This window comes from Penicillium arizonense (genome assembly GCF_001773325.1).
Source record: "Penicillium arizonense strain CBS 141311 chromosome Unknown PENARI_contig006, whole genome shotgun sequence".
NCBI lineage: Eukaryota > Fungi > Ascomycota > Eurotiomycetes > Eurotiales > Aspergillaceae > Penicillium > Penicillium arizonense.
The window spans coordinates 1230524-1249756 of NW_019173283.1; the positions used below are offsets into that span (position 1 = coordinate 1230524).

The 19233-nt window shown below is 49.6% G+C and overlaps 6 protein-coding genes across 6 annotated transcripts; 3 read left to right on the forward strand and 3 right to left on the reverse strand.

Annotated features, from left to right (window-relative positions):
- Nucleotides 1-224: 224 nt before the first annotated feature.
- Nucleotides 225-1254, reverse strand: PENARI_c006G01097 (uncharacterized protein; the record flags this gene model as incomplete). Its single annotated transcript, XM_022630140.1, has 4 exons — nt 225-407; nt 457-582; nt 631-837; nt 889-1254. The coding sequence occupies 4 exons, from the start codon at nt 1252-1254 to the stop codon at nt 225-227; spliced, it is 882 nt and encodes a 293-aa protein (XP_022489625.1).
- A 481-nt stretch (nt 1255-1735) lies between these two features.
- Nucleotides 1736-4678, forward strand: PENARI_c006G03137 (putative AP-3 complex subunit delta; the record flags this gene model as incomplete). The annotated part of the gene is made up of 5 exons (XM_022630237.1): nt 1736-1739; nt 1795-1991; nt 2047-2430; nt 2485-2713; nt 2763-4678. The coding sequence occupies 5 exons, from the start codon at nt 1736-1738 to the stop codon at nt 4676-4678; spliced, it is 2730 nt and encodes a 909-aa protein (XP_022489786.1).
- Nucleotides 4679-5829: 1151 nt separating this feature from the next.
- PENARI_c006G02834 (SacI domain and endonuclease/exonuclease/phosphatase family protein) lies at nt 5830-9479 on the reverse strand (the record flags this gene model as incomplete). Its single annotated transcript, XM_022630224.1, has 7 exons — nt 5830-6266; nt 6320-6651; nt 6702-6811; nt 6865-7164; nt 7219-8857; nt 8914-9109; nt 9167-9479. 7 exons carry the CDS (start codon nt 9477-9479, stop codon nt 5830-5832), a joined length of 3327 nt encoding a protein of 1108 aa, XP_022489489.1.
- A 345-nt stretch (nt 9480-9824) lies between these two features.
- On the forward strand, nt 9825-10775 carry pxr1 (telomerase inhibitor/ribosome biogenesis protein PXR1; the record flags this gene model as incomplete). The annotated part of the gene is made up of 3 exons (XM_022630266.1): nt 9825-9847; nt 9897-10701; nt 10755-10775. The coding sequence occupies 3 exons, from the start codon at nt 9825-9827 to the stop codon at nt 10773-10775; spliced, it is 849 nt and encodes a 282-aa protein (XP_022489684.1).
- A 1545-nt stretch (nt 10776-12320) lies between these two features.
- On the forward strand, nt 12321-14375 carry PENARI_c006G10320 (putative C6 transcription factor; the record flags this gene model as incomplete). Its single annotated transcript, XM_022630581.1, has 1 exon — nt 12321-14375. One exon carries the CDS (start codon nt 12321-12323, stop codon nt 14373-14375), a length of 2055 nt encoding a protein of 684 aa, XP_022489767.1.
- A 1018-nt stretch (nt 14376-15393) lies between these two features.
- On the reverse strand, nt 15394-18905 carry PENARI_c006G09831 (cytoskeletal protein-binding protein SLA1; the record flags this gene model as incomplete). The annotated part of the gene is made up of 3 exons (XM_022630561.1): nt 15394-15419; nt 15479-18581; nt 18708-18905. 3 exons carry the CDS (start codon nt 18903-18905, stop codon nt 15394-15396), a joined length of 3327 nt encoding a protein of 1108 aa, XP_022489692.1.
- Nucleotides 18906-19233: the final 328 nt, after the last annotated feature.

The window sequence follows — 19233 nt, forward strand, 5'->3', positions numbered from 1 at the left end:
GGGAAAAAAAAGAAACAGTGAGGCGATTTAGGCCAAGGGTATCATGCAGAAAGAAAAGAAAGAGAAGGGCTTTTTGAGGAATGTGACAGCCCGTTGGGCATATAGTCATTTGGGGGTGTTTTTTCTTTCTCTGCCCAAACTGCCCAATTACTCTCTCAGCCCCATCATATCTATATCTAGGTATTGGAGTTCGGATCAGGCTAGAAATTATTGTATTCTCTCTCTTAGAATCGATTCAGTAGTTCTTTGGCTGCAATCAGTTCACTGCGGCTGGATGCCCAATGTTGGTCATCGACTGATCGTGACTTGACAATCTCGCCCAACTTGAGTAAACCAAATGCCTTTAGACGCTCCAGGGTCTTGTTGGGTATAGATCCATCAGACTTCTCAAGCATCCGGGATGAAGCCTGCGGGCCATTAGTAGGGAATCGTTGACTCTATAGTTTCATTACATACCAATGTCAACCCATAGAATCCCCGCAAGTAGTCGTCGCAAAGCTCAATACTTCGGGAAAAGTGCTGCACCGACCTCTGTAGTGCATCTCCATCGATGTATAAGAGCTCACCCAGGCGTGCATGGATCTAGTTTCAGTTAGTGAGATGACTCAGAGCACATGTTGGGTTTCGTACATTCCACGAATTAGGCGCAATGAGTAAGGCCTCCTCAAGGCTAAAGATAGCCTGGGAGCTCAACCCCTGTGACTGGTATAGGTCCGCCAGTTCACACCAGGCTTCGGCATCAGTGGGAATAGCATCGAGAAGTTGAATAAGAGCCGAGATCGCGTCAGATGACCGGTTGAGCGACCGCAGCAGCGCAACCCGGCGCTTCAGAATAGGCTGGCACATGGTCAGCTGGAAATGAAAAACAGAAAACAGCGGCGTACTGACTACATTCACTGGACTTTGTGACAAGATTTGATCGTATTCCTGCAAGCATTTCTCTAGTGCTGAATGATCCTTGGCGGTGGCTTCTTCAAACAGGCCACGAAGTCCCATGATCCTTTCATTTGAGGGTCCAAATCGGAGGCTGAGGCGATTGAGGCAGGCCTGCGCTGACTGATCGTCACCCGTTCGGAGACAAGCCAGTAGAAGTTGCTCTATCCGTGCATAGTATTCTGCGGTATCTGCAGACGCGGCCGAGGATTTGGATTGAGACTCCTGGCCCAGGATTGTCGGTGCTTGTTGAGCAAGATGAAGAGCTGAGATCAGATCCGATCCATTGATGTTGCGAACATCGGTGACGGAACCTGCCATGATGAGTAGAAAGATGAGTGATATCTCGGAAATCGTTGAGAGAGATACGTATCTTGTCGAGAGGACAGGTGCCTCGGAGCTAAGGTGAGGTCCCGTGATTCCTTATCGCGGTTCCACCAACTCCACCCCGCGGAGCTCTGTTGCTTGCACATCTCTCTCTCTCTCTCTCTCTTTCATTCTTGTATGCCAGGGCCGATATGGTAGCCCTTGCAGCCATGTGCCTCCTCGAGAAATAAATCAAATTCCTTCTCATTACCGTTACCACTCTTTCTACCGTTCCCTGCGGTCTGTGACGAACGACACAATGTGGGCACCCACGCATCTAATAAGATAATGTCCTAATTTCTAATTTCGGGGGAAATATAGGTTCGAAAAATCCCTCTACGACCTTATCAAAGGCCTTCGGGGCCATAAAGGGGGCGAAAATGAATACATTCAGAATTGCTTGCGTGAATGCAAGACTGAAATCAAAACGCAAGACATGGGTACTCTCAATGACCTATACGGTGAGATGGAAACAAATACTGATATTTCGACTAGACAAAAAGGCCACCGCTCTCTTGAAGCTCATATATCTCGAAATGTTTGGATATGATATGTCATGGGCATCCTTCCATGTTCTGGAAGTCATGTCGTCCGCCAAATACCTTCAGAAAAGAGTCGGCTATCTCGGAGCCGTACAAAGCTTTCGACCTGATACAGAAGTACTGATGCTAGCGACGAATCTGTTGAAGAAGGTGTGTGCTTGGCCTTCCTATCCGTACACCTGAGCATAACTAATACGATGTGTAGGACATTGTCAACTCCAGTATTCCTAACATGTCTCTTCCTCTGATTACATTGCCACACATCATCACGCCCTCTCTGGCAATGTCTCTACTCCCTGACGTCCTGTCCCGCCTTTCACATTCGAACCCCGTGGTACGCAAAAAAACAATTGTATGCCTCTACAGGCTTGCCTTGGTCTATCCCGAAGCCCTGAAGCTGGCCTGGCCTAAAATCAAAGATCATCTGATGGACGATCAAGAAGATAGCAGTGTAACCACGGCGGCAATCAATGTTGTTTGTGAGCTTGGCTGGAGACGGCCTCATGACTTTCTCCCTTTAGCGCCCCGATTCTTCGAGCTTCTTGTGGATAGCGGCAACAATTGGATGGCAATCAAGATCATCAAACTAGTCAGTTCTTCCAGCAATCAACTTGGAAAATTTTCAATCTCTGACCATGGACAGTTTGCAACCCTGACCCCGCTGGAGCCACGACTGACTCGCAAACTTCTGCGGCCATTGACCAATATTATTCAAACCACCTCTGCCATGTCCTTGCTTTATGAATGCATAAATGGTATCATTCAAGGAGGGATATTGGATGGAGAAGATAGCCTCCAAGAAAGAGACGAAGTCGCCACTCTTTGTGTTGAAAAATTGCGTGGTATGATAGTCATGGATGCTGACCCAAATCGTGAGTTTCTTCCCTCTTTATATATGTATTGTCACTGATCCACTCGAAGTCAAATATGTTGCGCTCCTTGCATTGAACCGCATTGTCGCCACACATCCAACTCTAGTTTCTATGCAACAGGACGTCATTATGGACTGCCTAGATGACGCAGATGTTTCTATTCGATTGCAGGCATTGGAGCTTGCCGTTGGAATGGTCGACAGTGACTCTTTACAACTGGTTGTTAATCGCCTACTAGATCAACTGCGACGCGCCTCTATGTCTGCAAATGAAGCTATCCAGTCAGCCCATGCAGAAACCGAAGATCTCTCTGAAGGTTCCCCAACTGATGGTCCTGGGGCTGACACCTTGGTCCTGTGGCCCAGTGATTATCAGACCGAAGTTGTCCACCGGATTTTAGATCTCTGTTCACAGAACAACTACTCTGAAGTTGTTGACTTTGAGTGGTACGTCGCCGTGTTGGTACAATTAGTCGGTCTCATACCTCCTTCAGAACCCGAAGAAATAGCGGACCAAGATTCCATGACCAATTCACGAATGAACGCCGCACTTCGAATTGGAACAGAGATTCGCAACGTTGCTGTGCGTGTCAAAGGAGTGCGCCTGGAGGCGACAAGAGCCGCCGAGTCACTCATATTTGTGGATACTAGGTCTCACTTTTTCCCTACCGGTTCGACTATCGGCGACGGTGTCTTGGGACCCGTTGCCTGGGTACTTGGTGAATATGCAGAATATCTGTTGTCGCCTAAGCGGACCTTGCAATCTTTGATTAACATCTCCAATGTGTCGCTTCACCCGAGAACCGTTTCTCTCTTTCTACAAGCCATTCCGAAGGTTTTCGTTCGAGCCAGCCAAAATGGCAAGCCAGGTGATAGCTGGAAGAGTGAAATGTCACTTTTGCTTGCTCGGGTCGTGGAATTTCTTGAGGCTTTGGCAGCCCACCCCGATCTGGACGTTCAAGAACGAGCCATTGAATTTTTGGAAGTCCTTCGATTGGCAGCCGAGGCGTTGCACTCTGAAACGCAAGAAGTTCCGTTCCTTCTCGCCTCGGTTATACCGGGCCTATTTATGGGGCTCGAGCTCAACCCTGTTGCAGCCAGCGCTCAGAAGAAGGTTGTTTTACCGGACAGTCTTTGTTTGGACGAGCCATTTAGCCCTGATCTACCGGGTCTTTTCCGCAATCTAGACAGCTCGGCTCATGAGCTTTCGACACGTGATGTCATCCAAGACTTTTATAATGTCCCGGAAACCGCGTCCACCAAGCAGACGCTTGAATTCACGCCAGTCGATGCCCAATCTCATACATCATATCAGAACTTCCCTGGCGATGCGTCGGCCGGAGAAAGGAGAAAGCTTGAGCGCAGGGAACGCTTCAAAGATGACCCATTTTACATTGCTCCTTCTGGCGAGTCGTCTGGCACATCTACGCCATTTCATGAAATCCTCAACACCTCTAACGGAGAAGGACTGGACATCGATTCCATTCCTATTGTTGACTTAAAGCTAGAAGATGAACCGTCACATTCTGCTAACCTTGACCGTTCACGGTCCCGTCGGGTCCCCTTGAGCAAACTTGCGGTTGCTGCTGACGAGACCCTTGAGACGCAAATTGATAACTCAAAGCCGAAAGGAGTTACAGATGGACAACCCGCCCCGAAGCGTTCTCTGCTTCAGGTTGATTCTAGCAGCCTTGACCGTCTTGCTCTTTCCAAGGGGGCATCTCAGATGTCTGCAGATGAGGGAGATACAGATATGATCAAGGCTATGCAGCAGGTCGAGGAAGTACGGTTGCGGATGCAACGAGCATCAGAGCGCATTCAATTAGAAGGTACACCAGCAGAAGGAACCTTAATCAAGAAAAAGAAGAAAAAGGCGAAAAAGAACGTGGATGAGGAGCCCGCGGAGCCTATTGTTAGGAGGAAGAAGAAGAAGATCAAGGGACCAGAAAAGGAGTCAGATAATTGATCACCGGTCTCTTGAGGCTGGGTATTCGCATTCGCAAATGGTATTTGGCTCAGTAAAAAAAATGATAATCAACTATGCATAATTTCAGAAGACAAGAAGTGGCGTGGTGAGCAATGTCGCTTTCCGCTTTTGGCCGAGAAACTCCAAACTGCTCCCTCAAACGCCGGTGTGATCAAATAGGGGGCCCTTGACACGAGATAGTTTTGTCATGGGCTAATTGGCGCGGGTATTTCAGGTCTGAGATATGAGTCTGAGGCACATTATCCCGTGATGCGGGTGAACATTGAGGCCACGGTTGACCAGAGCTCAGGGACAATGCGCAGGAGCTCTAGAAGAAGACCGCCGCAAACGACAAAGGCGAGGATCACTAGGAGGTTGTTAAAATGAGGCCCAAGCTAACAGATAGCGCCTACATACCAACCCAGCTTGCTGATACTGGCGACTTTCCATTCTTCTTTGGTTTGACTGTGGTTGGTGCCTTGCCGCGCTTCGCAGCCTCGGTCTTTGCGAACCGCTCATTTGCTCTGCGTTGTTGGGGTGTTTGTGCCTGATATAATGTCAATAGCCACCCATGATGTGAATATCGTACTTGTGCCTACCATGATGAGTTGATTGGGGGTATATACGAGGAAGACGAAAGTATTAGGGGTAGTTTCACGAGGACATGAATGTGCCGGCAAAAAAAAGGCCACGTTGTTTTTTGACACGTCGACGATTTTGGGAGGAACCCCTTAATTTGTACCAATTCCCCGATTTCAGGGCACCATATGTAACCATATGTCTATCCCTTAGTACCTTCAAACTACAATTATCCCATCTTCCTGGTGATAGAGCAAGTAGCGGAATCCAAGTATATTACAATAGTTCCTCCGGTGATTTCCGAAAAAGACAGTGAATAAGCGATGACTCTTCATACAGCATATTTTCATTTCTACTTCATTTACACCAAAATGAGGTATATAAAAGTAACCGGGATAATCACTTGTATAGATGTCCTAAGGCGGCGTGACCGGGCGGAGAAGAAGGCGGTCAGCACATGGTGGATGACATCATCAAGGTGAGTTCGTAAGCTCTTTAGTATGTTTGTAGATATATCAGGCTTCTTTAGTCCTAGAGCAATACGCCTGAGCAAGTTTGGCACCTAAATGGAATCATTGAGGAATTAGGGGTTTCCACTCAATCTGCTCGCTGGCGGCATCCCCGAGAAGATCCACGGAGCCTCCAGTGGCAGTCTCGTTACTCAAAGCATGTCCTGTTTGATTATCGATTGGGAAAGTTCGGGATGTTGTCTGCGAGCTCAATGAGAGCGGCTTGCGAGGGACAACTGGTGGGGATTTCTCATTAACCACCTTAGGTTGGACTGACCCCGGCGATATCGACCCAGCTGGAAATTCATTCAGAGTTTCACGTCGCGGAGGAAGCACGGGCTTCCTTTCAAATTGAGCACTTTGCCTAGATTTCCGATTCTCTCCCAATTCTGGACTCGGAGCCCAGTCAGAGCCGAAATCCGAGGCGAAGGGGTTGGACTTGCGCTGGGGGTTTATGACGAACCCTGGGCCGGGTTGCACTGTTGCTTTTACCGGCGCTCCTAGTCACAAGTTAGCCATCTGCATGTCTTAGACCAAAGAAATTGACACTTACCATGATCCAACCACCATCGGTTCCGATCAGAGCTCGCTGGTGGTAGTCCTGGTGCAATAGAGACCTGTGGCACCATATCGTCATCATCCAAATCCAATAGAGAGACCGAGTCTGCCAGCGAACCATTGAGCTGGCGCTGTTTCTCCCCGTAAATCGATCGCCGGAGCTTCTCCTTGAGTCCATTATCAACAATGTCAATAACGCAATCGAAAGTTGCCCAAACTGGACGATGGTCAGACACTTTCAGATCGGCTGTCTGATAGTGCGTTTGCCGCAGGTTTGTTCCTCTCCACAACACTCGGTCACACCATGCGGGTATACGCGCTTTCTCGCTGTATAGTTATTAGTTGGTTCCTTTCATAAGTGCGGCGAGGGAACCCACGATGTGTCATATTGATCTCTTCCGACGTCGTACTTGTAGGTTGGCGGGAACTCAATGGGGCCTTCGGAATAGAATTGGAATGCTCTACCGGCCACCATTTGCAGATTCAACTGTTTTGCTGTTAGATGAACAGTTGCGAAAGGTCCCTATCGGTCAAACTTACTTGGTCATTCTCATACAGTCTGTGATAGTCTCGCTGTGAGATGAGGTCTCTGACACTCGGATTGCCTAGCCCAATTCGATAGTTGAAGTCTCCCAGCCAAATCACGGCGTCGTGATCTTCAATCGACCGGTTCTTTTGGAAGCGCAAACCTCGGTCAATGATATCGTAGTCCCTGTTTCTTTCATCGTAATTTGCAAAACCAGCAGCAAGATGGGCGGTAACGAAGCAAACACTGGTATTGGAAAATTCGAAGCGGATAGCACAGCCTCCCTTGTTGCCAGCAATTCCAGAGAGACCGGTCTGTAGGTGTTAGTAGCCGCAAAAGAATGAATGAAAAAGGAGTATTCCAATCACCTTCTTCACGCTGCCTTCGACGTTCTTAATGTCCTTCAGGGCATCTTCTTTCGCATAAACTAAAAGCGCAGCGCCAACTAGCTGCCCACTCCGCAGATGCACATATTTGCCAGTCCCTTTCATCTTGGAATGGGTGTTTAAGCAATTGTGGACTGCCCTTTCCCATACCTTGCGAGTACTGGGGTCAGTCGACATAATCTGTTGGGGGCTAAGGGAGACAATCTCCTGGAATCCAACAACAAATATTGTCGGGTCTTCATTGGCGGCATCTACCTCTGGGAAAAGCCACGGAGTGAGGTCAGTGCCAGGGCCCTCGTCGCGGCCATTCACGTTGAATGTGCCAACCCAGAATCGGACTTGTTTCCGCGAGGAATATTCAGAGGTTCGACGGTTCAGTTCGTCGAGAACCAAATCGTTGGTTGGATCATAGAGATATACAGGCAACTGGTTTGCTAGTCTTCCAAGGAGAAGATCAATTGTTTTTTGTCTGGCCTTATCCGTGAAGTTATTAACGTATAGTCGAGTGGCGCTTTTTCGGGCATCTGCAAGTGCTCCTGCGAGTGACATCTTGCCGTGTCGAGTGAAGGAGGACTTGAGGGCACCCGTCCCAGCATAGATTTTGGACAGCGCATCGCCGTTGTCGGCCCAGATGGTCGAATGTCGCACTTGCATATCTCCGCTGAGCCTGCCGCCTTGCTGAGACAGAAATGACTCAAAGGCCATTGAACTGATAATGGTCTGCACTAGGTTCGTTCTGTCTAGGCAATCTAAACAATTGGTCCGAAAAACACCCTCTTGTTGTAAGATAACGGAAGAGCTGTTCGCCGTGTCATCTCGGCTGCTGTTGGAGCGAGCAGAATCTTCCGACAAAAAGTAGGAAAACCCATCCAATGAATTGATAAGCTCATGTTTGATCTGGGAACTGGCTTCGTATCCGGAGGGACCCCTAGTTTCCGCAAGGAAATCATATTCGGTCATTCGCAAAAGGCTTCGACGTGAAGAAGTCCCGGCGCCTTCTTTCTGTCTGACTGAGCTTCTGCTGATATGGTCTCGAAACTTGGCTGACAGTTCCGCTTCTCCCGGCTTCAGCTCACTCAAGAGGTTGACGACATGCACAGCGCCATATTCCAACTCGAGGGATTCAAAGTGCTGATTGAAGGCGTGCTGTGTTGCCTCACTTGACCTAGTGACCTCGATCTTTTGTTGGCCGGGAATGAGACCTGGTGCCTGTTCCCAAAAGATGGGCACGGAGCCCCGTACTTGAGCATATGAGAAAACAATCCCCGGTGCAACCCACAAAATCGTTTCGGTTTCCACAAAGTTAGCAACGTTGCCATCATCGTCAATGCCTCTCGAGTTGAATCTCGTGCCAGCACGTCGAGAGGATTGCCGTGATATGATTGTCAACATTGATGGAAGGTTCGTTCGCACATGAGGGAGGATTGAGATAGTGGCTGGGACCTTGAGCGTACTGGCAAAGCCACGGATGACACAGGTCAGCATTTGCGATGCATCAAGTTTGGCCTTGTCGGACGGTGGCAAGTGACTGCGGAAGAGTAAAAGTGGATTGATCATGTACGAGTTCCAAAGCATGTCTTCATCTAGAGTATCGATATCAAATGCCGCAGATTTATCGGCCCTATGTGAGAGCTGTTAGCCTAAGGTCATATTCTTTGGTCAGCGATCAAGCTTTACCGGTCCTGCAACCGGTCCGTGAGGTTGAAATCAAGGCTATAGTAGAAACTTCCATCCCCTAGCAGCTTTTTCAGAGCCAAAAAGGGATGGTCAGTAACCAGATCTTTGCCGTCCATGCCAGGACGTTCCTCTGCGGCGAATTGAGCCCCAGTCTCATAATCAAGGCCATACTCGTATTCAGCACGGTTCAGGCAATCTGCCTTTCATTAACGCCAGATTCAATGGTTGAAAGAGAGATGTTGATCAAACCTACAGAAGCCTACATTGTCAATTCTTGACACAATTTCTCCGGGCCGTACTGTGGCTGCTTGCGAGGAGCCGGTGACCACGCAGACAAACACATCTTCGTTTATAGTGACAAGTCCAAGGGTGCCATACCCAATACCTAGGGGTCTGTAGCCTTCCAGGTCCACCAAGGTCAAGTCCAAGAACTCGACCAGACAGCGGGGGCGGTCCTTTGCACCGGTATCGGTTGAGGTGTAGTGGAACACTAGAGCATGGTCTGATGAGACCAACGCAATTGTACGCTTGGGATAATCCCGGCAGAGAACTCGGAGATTGGACATGATGAGAAAATCAGGCTGCAAAGACAAGCAGTGTCATTGCCAAGTCGGCAATGTCTCTATTTTATTCGAGCGAGTGATATATCCCACATACAACAACCATCGAAAGGCTCATTCAACCAAAGGTGAGCAGAGCTTTCACGTTAATCTTTCATAAATCAAAAAGAAAAAAAAAGGAAAAAATAAAAGCACAAGTGTTGACAGAGGTTGTTGTCCCCGCGAGGTTGGGCCCAAGGTTATCGCCTTATCGGCTGCTTACTCATCTCGCTCCCCGGTCTCGATTTTTTTTTTACTGCAAATCTTCTTTACTAACCTCAACCTCCATATTACTTCTTCCTTGGATCAACCATGGGCTTAGCAGGGCCGCGAAAGTATGCAATCGCTTTAACATCTTTGTGATTATTTCTAACCCGCGAGCAGGAAGACCAAGATCTCCAATGATCCAAACAACACCAACTGGACCCGCTCCACATCGGGGTTCGGCCATCGGATAATGAGTTCTCAGGGATGGAAACCTGGCAGTCTTCTGGGAGCACGAGATGCCGCCCACGCCGATATGCTGACCGCCGCCAGCGCTTCCCATATCAAAGTCACACTTAAGGACGACACTCTTGGGCTGGGCGCTCGCATTGGACGCGACCCTATGGAGCCTACAGGTCTCGATGCCTTCAAGGGCCTACTGGGTCGACTGAACGGAAAAAGTGATGTGGAACTGAAGAAGGAGGAACGAAAGCGGGACGACGTCAGACTAGCTCGGTATGCCGCCCTCAAGTTCCCAGAGGTCCGATTCGTCAGTGGAGGACTATTGGCGCAGGAGCAGAAGCCTGAGATCGCTCCGCCGATCCCGAAGGAGGATGTCCCCACACAATTCGACGCAGACAAAGAATCTACCTCAAGCGAGTCGGATGCTCCAGCGCGCAAGTCTAAAAAATCCAAATCCAAGTCCAAACCCAAGTCCAAATCCAAGAAAGACCGCTCCGGGGCAGAGGAAACGGATCGCACAGAATCGAGTTCGGAATCGAAAAAGGAGAAGAAAGAGAAGAAAAAGTCCAAGAAAAGAAAGGCCGATGGGGAGCCCATTGAGACTTCTACTCAGGCGGCACCAGAAGCCAAAGCAACACCAACAATATCAGGGGAGAGGCGGCCTATCGGGCGGAATGTCTTCCGGTCACGTTATATTGCCCAGAAAAAGAAGGCCTTGATGGACGACAAGTCTCTCAACGAGGTAAGGCTTACTTTGCTCGATTTCTATGACGAGTTGCTGACAGAATCACTTAGATCTTCATGATCAAAGCGTAGAGTTATGCTCATCTGCATCTGAAGCGAATTGGTAATAGACCTTGGAGTTTGAGGCGTTTCTGTTATGAATTTCCCCCAGCTATATCCTATTCAAGAATTGAAAATATAAAAATTTCGTTGAATAAAACACTGTATTCTTCATAATAAGACCCCCGGAGTGCCCTTTATCTCTTAGAGAAACCTGGTAGGTGGGTCGGCAATAGTCGGCACTTTTTACACTGTTTGCACTAGGTGGATTTCGCTCTAAGGGTGTTACACAATCTCTCCTATCGCCTTTCTCTCTCCCTTTCTTTTACCCCCTATACCTTACCCCGCTGGCCCGGGGTACCTGCCCCTCTTTTACCGCCCGTATTATCTTTCCCCTCCCCCCGCCTCCCGCCTATTTCCTACCTACTAAATAAGCATACTCGGCATGCGAGCTGGCCACCCAAAACAACACCTTAACTGCAAGATTTGATAACTCTGTACCTCGACAACAAAACCTATTTACACTTAGATCTTAGACTTAGTATCTTAGCATAGCAAAAATATGTAGCTAGCGGGGTTTTAATAAAATAAAATCATGATTGACGATATTACAGTAAATTACAATGTATGTTTGTTTGCCTTTTCATCTGAAAACAAATATATCTCGGTCACGGTGTCTCTATATGACTAGAGATTTCTAAGTTATAGATAACTAGTTAATAACGATATATCTTAAGAGTTAGACGTCGTTTCAGACCACAAGCGGCGGACCTAAAAATTGTAATTTATCACAATCCAGGTGATGTTTTAGGTGGCCAGCTCGCATGCCGAGTATAGTACTAATTTTCAATAATTTATTGTTTAAAAAAAAATTTCTAATGGTTTATAGCTTATTTATATGGTCTTGCTAGTATTTTACCCCGAAAAAAAAAGGGTAGGTATCATAGATAATAATAATATTCTAGTATACTATATACTACTACCTACCTAGAATATATATATATCGAGGTTCGGGCTACGTATAGTACTATAAACGTAGATCCTAATTACGCGAATACTATATAAAAAGGTAGGTAAATAGTAAATAGTAAAACGTGAAAAAATTTGATAATTATAGACTTAGTCGTGTCTATACATTTTCTGCGGCTAAAAGGTATTGCTAATTTACGAAGGCTGACATTACCTTTTAATATGCAATCACCGCATTGGATGCTGAGTCATCCCGCAGAGTCCGGGGAAAGCAGACGCCCGCACTTGAATATTAAAACTTGCATGCCCAGAGTAATGACTTGACTCCAGGTTCACATCTCGGTCTAGGCCTGTACGACGCGCCTCGATGATTACCGCCACTCCAAACGCCTGAGCCTTTTCACATGCGCGATCGGGATGCCTCGAGCAAGCACTACCCCAGGAGCTCGGCTCCGATGTCGACGAGCCTGCGACAGTTGTAAACGGCGGAAACAGAAATGCAACGGCGAGCAACCATGTACAATATGTGTACAGAGGCGCAAGGAATCAGAGTGTCATTTTTCGGACCGGCCTGCACGCACACTGAAGCCCGACGTTAAAGACTCGACAATGTTGCTTAGCGAGCGTATGATACCATCGCCACAAAGGGAAACGGCTATGGATCGACTATTGAACTCATTAGAAGACCGCGGGATGAACCTGGAACACCAGGCCAAGGACGAGAAAGAAGGGACGGCTCCAGTTCCCAAAGTGGCGAGACTTCTTCGCGATGGCCAAGGAAAGTTTATGTATATTGGCGATTCAGCAAGTTTGTCTTTCTTACAGAGCGTGCGCCGTGTCGTTACCTCTTCAATTGGCCGATGCGAGTTTACCGAGGACAACTCGCGACACTCCATGCTCGAGGCCTTTCAGAATAACCCAAGCTGCCAGCAACCTGGACATCTGATGACGCCTCCGAGTGACGAAGAGGCTCAAAGCCTAGCTCATAAATTCGTGCTTGCCACAAGCCCGCTACTAGATTTGTTTGACTTGAAAGAGTTCCACCCGCGACTTGCCAACTGGGTTGCAAACCCATCAGGCGATGAAGATACTGTCAGCTCCATTTTCTATCTGGTACTCGCCATCGGAGCCCAGGTTTCCGATATTGACCAGAGTTTGGCCGAGCAATATTTCGGTAGCGGTCGTCAATTGGCGTTCTCGGCATTCCAGGAGACCCCCAGCATCCACACTATACAATCATACATTTTGGTTTCCATGTACATGCTTGGTGCCTGCAGACGTAATGGCGCATTTATGAACCTTGGAATTGCTTTGCGAGCTGCTTACGCCGTGGGAATCCACCGGAAAGACGCAAACGCACTGTTTTGTGGACGCGAACAACGAGCGAGGGAGCGAGTCTGGAAGAGTCTCAGGATGATGGATCTTTTCCTCAGTGCCTCCCTAGGCCGGCCCCCAGCAACCTCTGACTATGACTATGACATACGCGATGTTGCTCTTGTATCAGGAGAACCACAGACACTTCAGACGCCTGAACAGCAGCTCTCCGTTGCAGTCATTTCATTGTGTCGGATCTTTGAACGGATTCTGACGGATGTCTATATGAAACAAGTGATATCGATCAATGTCGCAGAGAACATCTCGAATCAGCATCGGGCCTGGGTTCGAACCCTGCCAACAATCCTCAAGATGCAGACCGAAAGACTTGAAAACAAAACCATGGAAAGCAGTCTAGCTGCAGCTCATGTGTTTGGGTCATACTACTGGTCAATCATTTTGCTGACCCGGCCGTTCCTTATCTATCGCGTTGCCCAATATGTGAAGGGCAAAACCGATTCATCTTTCACTCCGCAGACTCGAAACGGGAGCTCTCGTATTGCACTGTTCGCCGACGCGTGTGTCTATTCAGCGCTGCGAGGCTTGGATGTTGTCGATGATCTCAGCCACTATGCCGCCCTCCCACGACGGCTACCGTTCCTGATCAACTCCGTCTTCAATTCCGTCATTGTGCTCGGCGCTGCCTTTTTCGCTGATTACGACAATTTTCTCCCCCTGGAAGAGGGGATAAACAAGGCCGAACGATTCCTTGGGTTATTTGTCCCGCATGATCCTCATGCCTGCCGCTTCTTTCAAATCATCAAGTACCTCCGTGGGGCCGTCACCGAGTATGTCTCACGACGAAATAGACAATGGATGGATCGCCGCAGTAAGCAGGTCGACCAGCTTTTCGGCCAAGTCGGCGGTGGTGAAGATCCCAGTTCTCTGACCTCAGGGATTGGTCGTGATATTCCTTCTGCTGGCCAACCGAATGGTGATCCACCGTCAGCGGCGGCGCCACCTCCTACCTCGCCCGGAAATTTTTCCGGTGGCATGCCATCCTCTTTCCTCACCTCACAGCCGCCACATTTCTCTGCCGGCGACGATGTATGGGACGCCCTATGTAACGGCACAGATGAAGCTGCTGCTTTGTCCTATGATGCAGCAATATCTGCTCTGACTACCTCTGGGATCCCGGTGGGTTGCTCTCCCGGAGGGACCATTCCGTCAGGACAGCAGCCTGTGTCTGGTGGCCCGTCTCCTCTCTCTGGTGTGATTTTCCCAGACAATGGTCTACTGTATATGGCCGAGGATCTGCCAAATTTTGGTATCTGGCCGGAAGAGCCGTGATTCAGAGAGTACTGAGCAGCGATATTGCGTCCTTTGAAAGCTGGTTTGTTTGGAAGCGGGTGTACTGACGCGGCTCGGTGCCTTACTATTATGAGAGGTGGATGATATTCATGATGCGAAGACTCCTTTCATTTTGCCTTTTTTGTTACCATCTGACTAATGGGACGCGCCTAACCATTGATATATACCCCGGCGCCGATGGATTTACTCTACATATACTAGTCTAGCAGATTCTCTAGTCCTCATTGTGACCGCGTAGACGACATTTGTTGGATTCATCGCAAGCTAAACTCCTATTAGTGCTTAGGTGGGTGTAGAAGTGAGCGTATTTTCCTGGTGGCATGCAATTTAAGGCCATTTTTTACGACACAGATACGTGAAGCTGAAGATGGAAGGCGGAATCAAAATTGGGGTGACAAAAAGGGTTGCTTCGCTTCGTCTACACCGTACATATATTATCGAAAGCTGGAAACAGTCCAGAGAAAGAAAATTTGGTACCGCAAAGGCTGCGAACATGTCGATGGATTATGTATGAACTGGTAAAGGACAAGATCAAAATGGACCATCCAGGTAGCACAGAAAGACAAGAGGAAATAGGAAAAAGAGAGACATTCACATAATGACCATCATCATCGACGGGAATTATATGACAAGAGGCTAGAGACAACGAGAAATGCGGGACAGGAGAGGCATAACCATATATGAGAAGGAGCACAAAGGGGAATATGATGCCTTGCCAAGTGCGGAATCTCTGTAGGGAAGTAAAATGATTCGTGGCGTGAGATTCGATACGCGCTGCGTCAGAATGAGGTCCAGAGAGCCATGATATGTACGCGTGTCGGTCCCAAGGACCCCAGCACCATCGAAAAGACAAGCTGCAATAAGGAAAGAGAATATCCCAGTCCCGAAACAAGCAAAACATCAAATAATGATAATGCAGGGGGTTGGGGGAGGGAGCCCAATTGCCATATAACCAGGATTTATATACGCCAGTCTAGAACCAAGCGAAGACAGCAGATCAGAAGCCGAATGGATTATGGGGTGCTGTTGGGTTTGGTTAGTGGTGCATCTTTCGTACTGTTGTGTAGACAGAGAATACATACTAGCTTGTGAGAGATTAGCCCTGAGTCCAGTTGGCTGGGGCTCAAGCTTCTTGGGACCATCGGGCTTAACACCAAATCTGACGGACGGAGGCGGCCCTGTCTTCTGCGGTGACAGAGGAGTGGCCGTTGGCTGCTGGGGAATCGGTGGCACAGGGGGTGGAGAGGTTGCAGAGTACTGATTACCGAAGCCATTGGCACCAGTGGGTTGTGGTTGCAATGCCGGAGGGAGAACAGAGTTGATACCAGTTGGCATTGGTTGCTGGGGCTGCGCAAATCCCCCAAAACCTGTAGGCTGCGATACAAGTCCCTGGAAGCCAGCCTGCTGAGGGAATGGCTGTTGCTGTTGCTGGATGCCGAATTGGGACTGTGGAACAAATCCTGTCGGCTGAGGCATCAGGCCGTTTGCGTATTGGTTCTGTCCCATGAAACCCGTTGCTTGAGGCTGCATTGTCGACTGGAAACGCTGTTGGTTCAATTCGCTCAGGCTCTGTCCGGGAGGGGCAACCGGGGGGCCTGCCTGGGGAAGTCCAGTCAGTTGAGCCTGCAATGGAGGAGGACCAAAGGAGCTCTGTTGTTGCGAGAAGTTCTGTGGCGCAGACAGTGGACGTGGAGGGGGAGGAGGCAAAAGCGAGTTTTGTCCCAAGGCGTGAGGAGGCTGGGGGCGCTGTCTGGCTTGTGTTGGTTGAAATCCGGTCTGCTGGGGGCTAAAGCCCTGTTGCCCTGCCTGTGCCACTTGGTTAAAGAAGCTAGGCGTGGCACCTGCTTGCTGGGGCTGGACTACCGGTGACTGCACCGTAGTTTGTTGCGGCTGAAGAGCCGGCATAGGCGGGACTGGCTGTGCGGTGCCAGTAGGCTGTGCGGGTGTCGGCTGCAAAGGAGCTTGAAGCAGAGAAAGATCCGCCATCGCCCCTGTGATTTGCTTTTGGATCGGAGCCTGAGCTGCTGCCGGCGGAGTCGAGGTAGCAGATACAGATGTTGCGGAAGGCTGCTTTGGCTGCTTTACCTCCCAAGCATCATCGTCAAATCCGCGTGCAACAGGCTTCTCAGGCTCAGTAGGACGCGGGCTTGCCGGTTTATCCTGTGACTTGGAGTCGTCTGTCTGTCCAAACACCTTTGGATCAACAACATCTCCAGCTTGGACACTTGGGGTGGGCCTGCCCTTGCGAGTGTTGTTGCGCAGTGTACCACCGGGTCCGGAGAATAGACCACCCTGCCCTCCATCATCTCCGTTACCAATAAATTCTTCACCCCCAAAGCTAACGTTTCGAGGCTTCGATTTGTCGACACGGGAGTACTTGGTATCCAAGACCTTCATTACGCGCAAAGCGTCACCCTGGTTCAACCCCAAAGTTATAAGGGTTTCCATCTTAATGTCAGGCAGCACAGATTCATCCATTGAATCCTTAATGAAGCTTTGTGCATAACGCTCACACCGATGTGGCCCAACGCCAGCTTTCAAGAAGAAGTCGAACCAGTCGTACTCGGGATGTTGTACAGAAGCTCCAGACTTGCTAGCCTCAGGAGTGACTCGAGATTTGAGGCTTGAAAGAGGTTTATCCTCTTCCAGAGAAACGTTGGCGGCTTTCTCCACAAACTCCAAATCTTCAACGGACATCTTCGAGACAGGGACGGCAATCTTGATACCATTCACTTTGTGCAGATGAATCTTGCCATCCTGGAGACCTATGAACTGTGCATCCACCGTGAAGCTCTTAGATCGGTCCGTCCATTTGCGAACCTTTTTTGGGTCGGGTTTGGATTTCGATTTGCTGTCGCGCTTCTGGCGGTCCGAAGAATCCAGCGAGTCCGTCCGTGACTTGCCCATTGCAAGTTTGGTCAGTCGGGCTTCTTCTCTTCTATTCTTTTCCACGCTCGTCAGACCTGGTTCGTCTGGAAGGAGTGGCTTGGTCACCAATCCTGTGATTTCGACATAACTGCTAGGGACGACGCCCTCCTTATTATTCTTCAATCGCCGCACCATCCACCACTCTTCAGACTTGCTGTCGTCTATGATGACGACCTCATCGCCCACGGCCACCGTCACTTCATCTTCGCCTTGCGCCATAAAGTCGTAAAGAATCTGGCCCTTCTTTTGGCCACCGCCTTCTCCGGCTTCCAGGACCTCACGCAATCCCTCAGCCCGGTAGGCTCCAGCAATTTCGCCGAGCGCTGCGACAACCTCTTGAGCAGTGTCCTTTGCCCCTGCGTGGAAATCGATGCTCTTGCTTGGCCTAACAAGATCAATGAAGACATGCTTGCCTTCAATCGAGTAATGAGTGAGCTTTTCCGCGCTCCATTCTTGTTGCCGGTCATCTCCCTCGGGAGAAATGAAAATGATCCCAGTAACCATGTTGATGCCCAGTGTTGTTGGCATTTTCTTTCTCTTGCCCATTACCTCGACCATCTCATTGATGTTATAGATGTGGTATCCCGACGGAGACCGCGGTGTCATCTCACCGGCCCGATTGTAAGGTGGCGAAGCCTTGACGCGAGTTCCATCGCGGTTAAGCGAAGGAGGCGCCGCCTGCTGAGGACGAGGTGGCGCGGGAGAGGGCTCAGGCGAATACTGAGGCATTGGTGGTGTTGCATGCTCCGAAGGTGGTCGGCGCGGTAGAGCCGGGGGCGGAGACTCCCCATTGCGTTCCTCTGCTTGGTCGTACGATGGCCGGACTGGAAGGCTGGGTGGTGGAGGCTCATCTCTAGATGACTCAGTAGGGACACCCGTGGGAGCATGCTGTTTGTGGATTATATTGGCAATCGCAGCAGCAGCGGGGTTGTGAGACACATCAATCGGGGAGCTGGCGGGCGATGTCTCAACTTCTTCTTCTGAGGCTTGCGTTGGTCGCTGGGGGAGAGATGGTGCCGCGGGCGCAGCTGGGACAGAAGATGGAGCAGGGGCATGCGCTGCAGCAGAGGCAGTATTCTCAATGATTTCTATGTAATTTGACGGCGCAAACCCATAATCCGAGTTGATTCCTACCAATGTCCAATCCGGGTCCGAGATATCGTACACCAGCAATTCGGCATCTTCAGAGAAAGACACTTCCTCATCTGTCTGTCGCGTGTAATCAAAAAGGGCTGTGGCCCTGTGTACTGGTTGCGCCTATGCAAGTCAAGTCATCAGTTCTTGTTTGTACAGGTATGGCGCACCCAATCACGAGGCGCGAGTGCATCCGTGGATGAGTACTAGCATGGTGCTCTTGCAGTCCATGACCATTCTGAGACTCACCTCTTCGACATAGTTGTTGGGGACTAGACCCTCGGGTTCATCCTCATCCTCCCGCTCGGCCTTTTTCTTAGCCCTCCACCAATCGTCTTCCGAGTTCCTTTCCAAGATATACAGCAGGTCTCCTTCGTGAATTTCGAGTTCACCCTCCCCTTGTGGCTGGTAATCGTAGACAGCCGAGTAGACACCGAGGAATCCCATAGTGGATACGACGAGTAATCTCACGGTACCAGCGAGTGTTATGTCAGAAGATCCTGCCGCTGCAAGTGGCAGCGTCTGCTACACGTGCCAGCGCTAATTGTCGGGGATCGGAGGGTAGTCGACGAACGGGGAAGTGACGGCTGCTCGGTCAGCCTTGGCACTTAGTGCGCGGAACAGGGGGATAAGGTAGAGTGCGCGAGGGGAAAGACACAAGTCTAAGGGGATTGAGGGAGAAGAGAAGAGGGAGATGGAGTCCCAAGGTTGGATCAGGGAGGGTGGGAAGGTGGGCCGGGGCGATCGGTAGGAGTTCACGGAGAGTCACGTTGCC